This window comes from Castor canadensis, chromosome 18 (genome assembly GCF_047511655.1).
Source record: "Castor canadensis chromosome 18, mCasCan1.hap1v2, whole genome shotgun sequence".
NCBI lineage: Eukaryota > Metazoa > Chordata > Mammalia > Rodentia > Castoridae > Castor > Castor canadensis.
The window spans coordinates 14,302,251-14,313,775 of NC_133403.1; the positions used below are offsets into that span (position 1 = coordinate 14,302,251).

Below are 11,525 nucleotides of genomic sequence, written 5' to 3' on the forward strand. Positions count from 1 at the left end.
GGAACACAACTAACAAAATTTGGTAAGGAACTGGCAGAAAGAGGACCAGCCTTTGATGATTCCCAGTCACCTACAAGTATCAAATCCAAATTCCTTAACAAATACCCCTCTGGATTTGATGCTGCCTACCCAGCCTTCTCCTTAAATACCAACTTGTTATTTTACTCAACTCGTGTTATTTTCATATTTCTGTGCCTTTGCAATTCCCTTTGCCTAGAAAGTACTTTCCAAGGCAAACTGTTACTCATATAACACCAAGCTCAAAAGTCTGTAAGGCCATATAAAGAGGGGCCCCAAATCACTCAGGTCTTTGTCATGTCACCTCCTAGCTGTGTGTCCTTGGGCAAGTTACCTAAACTCTCTCAAGTTCCCTCACTGATTTAAAAAAAAGCAAAAACCGGATAGCCACCTTTGCAATGTGCTTATGAGGATTAGACCTAATGTTTGTTTTGAGGAGGGGGGCGGAGACAGGACAGAAAGTGTAGAATAAATAATACAATAGTTCTGACTGCTAAAATAAAAATCTTAAAAAGGACAGAATATTGTATTATCAGGAATGTGACCACAATAAAATTTTGGTTAGAACCATCTTTTTTTTTTTTTTTTTTAAATAAAGGTGGAAAGTCAATATATATAATACCTGACTCCAATTGCATTCTTTTTGCCCTCTGTAATAGTCAATATGAATCCCTAATGGCCACTGGTCCCTGGGCTTCACTGCACTCTTGTTCTCTGGCCTCTATACTTATTTTCTCAGTCTTCTTCCACAACTTGTCCTCTACCGACACCCAAAGGCAGTCTTTGTCTCAGTTACTCTTCTTAATCCACTCACAAAGCTTCAATTAGCATCTCTATGGCGATGACTCCTCCCACCTCTGTCACAATGAGAAACAATATTTCAAATTCAATTTATCCAAATAGACACATAATATCTTAGTTAATAAAATAACCAATCATACAGCTTAAGTTTCGGCTCTCATCTCCACCATTCTTCTCTTATACCTCACCAGTCCTCAGATTCCTCTTCCTTTGCCTTCTTATTGTTTGCCAGAGTGATTTCTTTGATTCTTCTGTTCTCAATGGTTCTTAGCTTTTCTGGGATAATGAATCCCTTTGGTAAATCTATTAAATGCTATGGATTGTATTCCAAAAATATGAGTATACAAAACGTACACTTAGACTTTTACACATGACCCCCAAATAACAATCTGTGCTCCTTGGAACATAAGATTTTAAATATCATTCACTGTACACAAACTTCATCTCCAGATCCTACTCTTGTTATAAATTTCAAGATGCTTTCTATATAGCTCTAATGGCCTACAGGCATCATAAACTTAACAAGTCACTATTTCTTCCTTACAAACCTGCTCTACCTACAGTATCCCAAAACATGTTTTGGAATGAACAACTATGTCTAATCCATCACCAACCCCGTCTCATTCTATCTCAGAAATCTCTCTCAAATCCAAATATCAACATTTTTGTTTCCCTACCCTACATGTAAGACTCATCTCTTTTGCTTCTGCCCATACTTGCCATGATCATGTCTTGTCTTCCTACCACTTCTCACAAGAGCTTCTGTGAATGATTCTGTGTACTCAAGGCCCATTATCTTCACCTGCTACCTTCTACTACTACTGAAATTACTACACCTCTAGATAATTACAATGGCCCAGTTCCTTCACTCCCATTCTTTTTCCTGTCACTCTCACCAGTTTTGAGCTATCTTCACCAAAAATGTCAAAATTGACTTTGAATGCCTCTTTCAAAAATTCTAATGTTTAGCCAGGCACTGGTGGCTCATGCCGGTAATCTTAGCTACTTGATAGGCTGAGCTCAGAAAGTCTGAAGCCAGGCTGGGCAAATGGTTTTTGAAACTCCCCCATCTCTGAAATAACCAGAGCAAAATGGACTGGAGGTGTGGCTCAAGAGGTAGACTGCCTGTTTTGCAAGCACAAAATCCTTCGTTCAAACCCCAGTTCCACCAAAAAAAAAAGTTAGTTTCCCTTGTACAAATATACAAACTCATTCCTCTTCAGTGTGCCACCTAAGTACTCTTCCAGGATTAGATTCCACAGTTCAAGCTGTCACTTGCTCCTATTATCAGCCTATCAAAATCACACCCACTCTTAAAGGCTCAACTCAAACCCCATTAAAGATGAAGATTGTTACATCCTCTGCATAATGATTAGAAAGGGGACTAAACAAAACAGGCACAATTCCTAATGAACTGATTCAGGAAAGGAAAAAACTGCTAAAGAAATGCTGAAAATCCTTAAATCCTTCTGGAAGCATTAAGTTTTTAGAGCTCACTGTTCAAATATTAACTTTTCAGCTATGAAGCCCTCCATAAACTCAGCTCTGTTAATCAACAATGACCAAATGCTAATAATGAACAATTTAGAAGACTTAACATGAAAATAAAAGGCTGTAGTCTAGACTCAGGATTCACATTCCAATTATATTTGTATTTTACCTACAACTAAAATTTGCAATTTATTTAAAGTTACAGTAAGAGAACTAAGTATTTACATTGGAGACTTTGAAGGCCAAATAACTCTACAGCAGCAATAGAAATCGCTCCCAGTAATCCTAGCTACTGGAGAGACAGAGATCAGCAGGCTAGAGGTTCAAAGCCGGCCAGGCAAATAGTTCTTGAGACCCTATCTCGAAAAAAAACCAATAGAAAACAACAGGGCTGGTTCAAGTGGTACAGTGCCTACCTAGTAAGCACGAAGCCCTGAGTTCAAACTCCCAATACCACAAAAAAAAAAAAAAAAAGAAAGAAAAGAAAAGAAAACAGCTCCCACATCTAAACCATCTTCAAATGATGGACATGCGCTAAGATTTTTTTGGTCCATATTTTAAGTAAGCTAATTTTCTTAAAATTGAAAGTATGAAGGACAATCACGAGCCTCTCATGAGACACATTTACTGGCATACTTACCAGCAGGTACAAGGGCAATGAGATATATGACAAACGATGCCACCAGCAGTACTTTCCATTACTTTTTAAGACCTTACTTCTTTTGGACTTGACTAATTTCTCTTTCGGCTCCAGAGCCTGTGAGTTCAAATTAATTTTTGCTATTTATATGCCATAAAGCACTTTTTTCCTAAAGAAAATAATAATACTCATGATTCGATAAAGTTTCTTTTTTTGTTCTTTAAAGAAAGGGGAGGTGGCTTAAGCCACTTGGGAGGTGGAGATTGAAAGGACAGAGGTTTGAGGGCAGGTGCGCCAAAAAGTTCAGGAAATCCCATCTCAACCCATTGCTGAGTGTGGTAGGGTGCACTTGACATTCCACAAATAGGACAGCGGTCCTGGACCAGGAATAAAGTGAGACCCTATCTCAAACAAACTAATAAAAAACGGGCTGGCTGTATGGCTAAACGGGTAAAGCGCCTGCTTAGCAAGCATGAGATCCTGAGTACAAACTCCAGTACGGCGCGCGGAAAAAAAAAAAAAAAGTCGACTAGTCTTCCTACTAGTTAAGACACTCGGTAAAAACATGCCCTCCATGCCATGTCTAAAATTAAGGCTATTCAAATCTAAATGCACTTCTCAAACAGATTTGCTCATATCTCACAGGAAGATTTGCTAAAATTCTGAACATATTAATAACTAAGGAAAGCAGGGTGTAATGGAAAAAGCTGCAGCATTTGAAGCAGGATCTTAGTCTACAATCAAAAAGCCTGACTCTAGTTCTGCGACCTTGAGAATTGCCTTCACCTGGAAATACTTATCTGAAAGACAAAATCCTTTCCTTCCTAACGGTGGCTATCCACGTAAAATTAAATAATGTAGGTAGCATACTACTACGGGGTATTCAGTACGTTATTTTTCTTCATTCGACACAAAATACACACAGGATTTTGGTGTGAGAATCTACTTCCACAAATCTTCATCAGCACAGATCACTACATCTAGCTTGTTCTAATAAAAACAATACTATCACCATCATTCCACAAACATTTCTGAGAGATTCCGATCAAGATGAAAGAGCCTGCGTGTGACTTTGCAAGAATTCCATTAAGGCTGCATATATTGACCCCTAAAACGTTAGTATGGAAAACTCCATATAATTGGGCTAAAATGTCTGAACACATTTATGCTGTTAAGAGCTCACTCTGGGTAAAGAGGGGAAAAAAAGTCAAATTAGGGCCAACTCCAGATAGATCTTTAATAAGTGAAGAGATGCTGGCTTAGCCCTCCTGAAACGCAAACAGTACGATATTAGCGTCCCCTAAAAAAACTTCAAGGTTCCAAATAAATAGTCCACGATCAACACTGGTGTCACTATGCTTTTTAGAAAGCTTGCGCAGGAAAGCACCATTGGCACCACTGGAGATATTTAAGGAAAGCTGATGGCTGTACAGAGGCGAGGGGAGAAAAATAATTATTTCGATGTTCTGCACACACGCTCGGGCCAATCAATTTCAAAACCACGGCGGCCACCAACACCACCGACCAGAATCTCACGGAATTCTCGGTTTTACAATCGAATGTCAAAAAGAAGACCGAGACGAACGAGGGACGCTTCCGTTCTCTTCCCGAGGGTCCAGGCTTGAAAATCCACGCCCGAGACCGACTCGGGGATCCCCGGGGTCTGGCGTCCGCCCCCTGGACCCTTCCCCACTGGTGAGCGAGGGCCGGCTCAGGAAAGGCCTCCCAACACCACTAAAACTGAACCGGCCCAGGGCCCCGCCAGAGGACCCCCGAGCGCGGACCAAGGAGAAACCTGCGGTCGGGGTTTTCTTGGCGCCGGAGGCCAAGACGCGGGAGAGGCCGCGACTGCGTCCGCTGCAGCCCCAGGCGGTGGGGTGGCCAAGCGCGGCCCGGCTTGCGGGCGGGCGCGGACACTCACCACACCATGCCGTAGGCGCCTTCGCCGATGTACGAGAGGTTGGTGTAGCGCGGCCCCACATCGAACACCTGCCCGCGGACCATCTCCGGGCCCGCGCCCGCCGCCGCCGCCGCCGCCGCCATGTTGGCTGCCGAGCCGCCGCCGCCGCCTCTGCCGCGCTGGGCTCGATGCTCCGCGGCCGCCGCTCAGCTCCTGCCGCGCTTCCCGGAGGGCCTGTGCCGTCGTCCGTGCAGTCACTGCTGCTGACCGGGAAGGAGGAAAGAGGAAACAAGCCAAGACTGAAGAAAGGTGCAGCGGAGACGGCAGCTCGACTCGACTCGACTGCCTGTCTCACTGACGGGCGGGCCGGCGGGCGGGCGGAGGGAGGGGCGCGCGCCTAGGAGGGCGCCGGGCGCAGTCAAGAAGCGTGTGCACGGATTGGCCCCTTGTGGCCGTGGGGCGGGACCGCAAGGGCCGGCGGAAGCCGCGAGCTCGGGGCGGAGCACTGCGGCAGCAGAGGAGGCACCGCCCGGCGCGGTCACGTGCGTTTGCGGGCGAGTTGCGCGCGAGGTGGCCCTGGAGACGCTGAAGGAGACATTGGCGTAGGGACAGAGCCCACGGGACCGAGTCTGGGAGACGATCAGGGGCAGCGCGAGACACAGAGCGGAGGCCTGACCGAGCCAGAGAGGGACCAGAGGCTGTACACTTGAGGCCCGACGCCTTAACCTCACCGACCACTGGACCCTGGGGCAAGCCTCTGCGAATCTGTGGCCCACACACTGATGAATTTAGACCTCCAGACTAGGAAAGAAACCGAAAAGCATGACCGAGACCTAGAAAGAATATTTGCATACCGAGAAAGTGTGAAACACAAATGTGGAGACCAAACGAGAAGACTCGAGTGAATCTGCTAATCAGAGGTTTGTTCAGACAGTATTTATTGAGCACCTTTACGGAAGGGTAGGGAGGAGATAAATATAATACTTAAGCTGTACATGCCGTGAAGAAATACAGAGAGGAGAAAGGGATTACACAGTACTGGGTTGAGACACTTGAGAAAGACATTGAAACTTAGATACAGAAGAGTAGATAGTTATCCATGGGATACACTGAAATATAAACGCAATGGTGGAATTGCTAAAACTGAAACATTAATATTTAGAAAAATCTGCATGGACACTGAGGCCCAGAAACATTCACAAACACCAGAGATTGAAAATTGGAATCCTGAAGCAGGTGAATGCTAAGAAAAGCTAAGAGAATGAGATAGCGGGTGATCCAGCCACTGCCCCTGAACTATTTCCCTACCATCTCTGGAGCGGGAAGTAGGAGTGACTGACCCCTCATCCTCTTTAGCCAATACAGATCTCCCTTAATGACATCCCATGTGAACTTCTAGATCAACTAGTCAATCTCAGAGGAGAATAAACAAGTCTTAAAAACCCTGGGAACTGGGGGTGTAGCTGAGTGGTAGATGCTTCTTTAGCATGTGACAGACGCTGGGTTCAATCTGCAGCACCAAAACCAAAACACCTCTGGGGGGAAAAAGGAACAAAGGATTAGAACGAAAAAGTTTACCTTCAAAATATATTTAGACCATGAAACAATTCTAAAACCCAATTTTAGAAAACACGGAGTTGTTATGGCTCTACTAAGAGGATGTTTTATCATTTTTTAAAGGCCAAGATAAATGGAGAGTACCATAAAATTAAAGCCACAATAACCAACATAGAAGCAATAGTTGAAACAATAAAAAACAGACTTCATGCAGAAGAGAAAATCAGCAATATAGAAGATATGTGAGAATATTTCACAAATATGGAACAAAGTAACTGAATTCTTTAAGAGAGGAGATAATAAAGATGGAGATCTTCATGGGAATTCAAACAACAGGTATTCTCGAAAGAAAACAGCAAATCAATTAGAAACAATAAACAAAACTGTGATGCAAAAAACCTTTCCTCAGGTCTGAAAAATCTGAAGTAGAGGTGGAAAATCGTGTGGTTGCACTAGGATCCAGCAAAATAATTAAGCAGAAACCAATTTCAAGACTGCATCTGGAGCCATGTGGTACATACCTGTAATCCCAGGTATTTGAGAGGCAGAGGCAGGAGGATCTCGAGTTTGAGACCAGCCTGGGCATGGGTAATGAAACCCTGCCTCAAAAACAAAATAGAAACAAAAATGCTGGGATGTAGCTCAAGTGGTAGACTGCTTGCCTAGCATGCATGAGATTTTGGGTTCAATCCCCAATACTTAAAAAAGGGAAGGGGGGAGGAAAGGTAATTAAGAAAGAGATAGAGTGAATTTGATCAAAGTACATGTTATGCATGTTATACATATCACAATGAAACCCCTTTATGCAAGTAATTTATACTAATTTTTCAGTACATAAATGAATAATTCCATTAAAAGAAAAAAGACAAAGTCTAGAAAAACTGCTGAATTTAGGCATAAAAGACAAACACACTAACAATATCCAATCTGGAAATAAAAGTTATTTATTTAAAAAGCTAAAAACTGACCTTCGGATTCTTTCTCTGCAATAAATGCTGAAGGAAAATGAAAGAAGACTGTCAGCATTTGGAAGGGGTAGTTTGCGGCCCTCCTTGGATGATTTCATTCACTCTAATGCCTTAATTCCTCCTAGATCTTTACTGCTCAAAAATAACTCAAGCTTCAGGTCAGTGTATCTACCTGCCCACTGAACAGCTCCATGTGAGCTCTCACAGATGCATCAGCTCCACATATCCCAACTGCCAGTGGTTAATTGGATGAGTTCTAAGCTCAGAATGTCAGGTTTGAATCTTGGCTGATCCACTTACCCCAGCTGGTCTCGGTTTCTCCAGACTTAAAATGGGGATTTCAACAACATTCGTAAATTGGTTGTGCAGAATAAAACAACACACGTGAAGAGCCTGGCATGTAGTCATTATGCACCCAATAAATGTTATCTGTTATTATCCACTCCACCCAAACCTGTTCCTCATCTTGTATCAGCATCACCTTCACTCAAATACTCACACTGGAAATTTAGCTATAATCTTAGTGCACTTTAGGCTGGGGTGAAGGTCAGGGTAGAACATTTGTCTAGCAATGCATTTTACCTCACTCTAAACTCACCATCACCACCTAAACACTACAAATTCTTACACATTTTATTTAATATTTCAGAAATCTTTTAAACTCAAAGTGTGGGATCCAGACCCAGCAGCATCAGCATTTTTGGGGAGTGTTAGAAGCGCAGCATCTCAAACCTACTAAATCAGGATCTGAATTTTACCAAGATCCTCTTGTAATTTGTATGCATACTAAATTTTGAGAAGCACTGTTTTGTATGTAACCACTCCATCTGCATTGTCTCTCTGTTGGTTTAAGCCTGATGCATCAACTCACTGAGGTTAGCACAATGGCCTTAACTCCTCTCAATGTTGCTTTTCCTACCAGAATCAGTCTTTCCATAACAAACCTGACCATCCCCCCCCCCCCCCCCCCACACACAACCACCACCTTTTTTTCTTTTTGCTGCTGGGGTTTGTACATGCTAACCATATGCTCTACCTCCAAGCTACCCCACCCACTGCAACTCAGCCCCTCTGCTTCTTAAGCTAGTCAGTGGCCCCTATTACAGTCAGAATGAGGCCTTTGCTGACCACTTCTCCACCCCAATCTCCTCTTCCTCCCCTCCTTGCCTTCCATGAGTCATCCAGAATAGACTCAGTGCTCTCTTATCTTCTGGTCATAGCGTGTACCCATCTCTGTTCCTGTTCTTTCTCCATTTATCCAGCATTTATGGACATTTTTTTATTGACCACACTGGCAGAGTTTCACACTTGTAGTCACCACACCACTGTGCAGTTCCGATGCTTTGCTTTTCGCCAAAGCTATGCCTCCCACATGGCCCCTGTGGCCAACTGGGCACCTCTGATAAGAGCTGTGCATATGCCAGTGCCAGCAGTGAACTGGACTCATCTGCTGCTGCATCCTGGCAGCTGGGTCTGATAACTGCTGCAGTTAGGTTTGCGGCAGCATGGCTGTGGGCTCTGCTGATTGGAATACGTAGGATCATGCTATCACTAGGAGCATCAAAAGAGGAAATAATGCTGAGCTGTCAAAGGCCTGACATCACTTTCCGGAAGCCTCAGGGAACCTGGCCAGTGCAGCAATAGCGGCACTGGCAACAGCAGCAACATTTTGGTGCTTCACTCTCTGAGATGAAACAGTTTGCAGAGTATGTCCAGACAGAGTAATGTTAAGCTTTGTGAGGATTTCAGTAAAGTGCTGAAATGGTACAGAATTGCAAATGGACTTACCTAATCAAGTAGTTCAAATTTGAAAAGATGGAAAAATGATTCTCAAGGCCAAGTTATTTTAGCATAAAAATGTAACTGACAGTACATTGAAAGTATAAAGTGTAAAGCCATCAGTTAAACTTCTCTATTAGTAACTTTCTTGCTTTAGAATTGTAGTAGAAGACGCTGGGTTTTCTTTGCATTGAAGTTCATTGAGATGGTGTAGACCTTGAGGCTGGGCAAATATGTATGTGACTCCTTAAATCAGCTGTTGTGCTGTCATTGTGTGCTAATTAAAATGAAGTGATTTTTCTTACAAAAAAAATACCACATTATCATGGCATAATGCATCTGACCACTATTTTTTTTCTAAAGCACTCCTCTTGCATGCTTCCATGGATACTGAAGCAACCTTATGGTTAGAACTTGGTTTCTGACAAGGAAAGTGACCTGACCAGTGGACATTACCATTCAGATCCTGTGGCAATTACTGCTCATTCTTAGATGAAGTTTAATCTCATCAGTCTCTGTTGAGTCAGGTTAGTGTGAGTCAGGCCTGCAGGGAACAATGATCTAGTTACACTGACAACCAATTTCTGGAAGCGCAAAGCTGAGAAGGAAGCTCTGGAACACTGTGAGACCATACTAAGCTACCTTCTAAGCATAAGGCCCTGCTTGGCTGGCTTGCTGGCTACCTGAATGTCTTCCTTATTGTCTCCAGATTTGTGGCAGTTCACAGATGTGCAAAATCTTAGAAAACAATGGTCATATGTTATTTTTGCCTCCCATCTTCAATGATTATTCCTTTTGTAGCAACAGCCCAATTTTTCTTTGGTAAACTGTCCTATCTGCACATTCATGTGGTTTGATAGGCTCACCCTAATCCAAAGTTCCAAGAATAAGCATGTGACCCAGGGCTCCCCGATCAAAATCACCAATGTTGCCTGGAAGTACGAACATGTGACCTGATCCAAACCAATGACACTCAGCACAGAGTTTTGCAGAAACTGTTGAAACAGAGGTGTCCTTTCTGCTGGGGAATCAGGGCAATGAATGGAAGCCCAGGACTCAATATGCCATGATAAAAAATGCTGTTTGAGAATGAAGGCAAGTTAGAGAAAGGAGAGATGAGAAACGGGAGACAATTTCTTGATGCCAGAATCTGAAGTTGTGAGCCTGGACTTTACAGCATGATGAGCCCAGATAATCTCTTTTTTGCTTGAAAAGAAATAGATTTTTGAGCTAGATTTCTGTCACTTGAAACCACAAGATTTCTGACTAATCCGTTATTCAATTAACTCCCCTTTCTGCAAAAATTGCCCAGAATTGTTCAATAAATCACCAACACATGAATCAGAAATTCATGAATATGAAATGAAAGAAAAGAACTAGCAATGAGCCTTGAAACCACCTAAAGATAAAAAGATAACTAAATAAAAGCACCACTCAGTAGGGACTGTTTGATACTGATCGGTTGAAGTAGTAGTTGTTATGGTAACAAACAGAATGTAAAAGAAAAAACGAGAAAGAGGATTTTCTTAAAAATAGGGTTTTAAATCTCAGATTATGAAGTGAACACCAAGGAAGAAAAAAGAGAATAGAAAAGGTAAGATACTAAGTGCTTTACATAAAAAGAGAAGTAAAGCTTTAAAAATAGTATAATTTCATATAAACTTTCGGTGTAAAAAGGTTTATGTGGCTGGGCAAAGTGGTTCATGCCAAAAATTCCAACTATGCAGGAGGGAAAGATCAGGAAGATTGTGGTTCAAGGCCAGCTTAGGCAAACAAGTTCAGGAGACCATATCTCAAAAATACCCAACACAAAAAAGGGTTGGTGGAGTGGCTTGAGTGGTAGAGCTCCTGCCTAGCAAGTGTGAAGCCCTGAGTTCAAACCCCAGTACCACCAAAAAAAAAAAAAGAAAAAAAGAAAACATTGCCAGATCCCATCTCTATCCATAAACTCAAAGATGTGGCGCATGCCTGTGATCCCAGCTATGTGGAGGCCGTGGGTAAGAGAATTGCAGCCCCAATAAAAAGTGAGATCCTACCTGAAAAATAACTAAAGCAAAAAGGGTCTGGGAGTGTGGCTCAAGTGGTAGGTCACCTGCCCAGTAAGCATGAGGCCCTGAGTTCAATATCCATTACTGGGAAAAAAAAAAAAGGGATGGGGGGCATTGTGAAATCATATGCACCAAATAACATAACAATACAAAACAGGAAATAAAAATCCTTAGAATTACAATGGATAGGAACTCAATTGCAGTAAAATATATTACACATCACTATCAGACTATGATACATAAAAACAAAAATAAACATGAGTTAAACAACGAATTAATAAGACACAAAAACGTGCTGAGAGCTGAGGATGTAGCTCGCAGTA

At 42.6% G+C, this 11,525-nt stretch overlaps 1 protein-coding gene across 1 annotated transcript in view; it reads right to left on the bottom strand.

Annotated features, from left to right (window-relative positions):
* Positions 1–5,239, bottom strand: part of Mapk1 (mitogen-activated protein kinase 1) — a 93,543-nt gene extending 88,304 nt beyond the window's left edge. The window contains exon 1 of the mRNA XM_020160760.2: positions 4,872–5,239. Coding sequence (XP_020016349.1) covers positions 4,872–4,993 — 122 coding nt within the window. The 5' untranslated portion in view covers positions 4,994–5,239. The remainder of the gene's footprint in view (positions 1–4,871) is intronic.
* Positions 5,240–11,525: the final 6,286 nt, after the last annotated feature.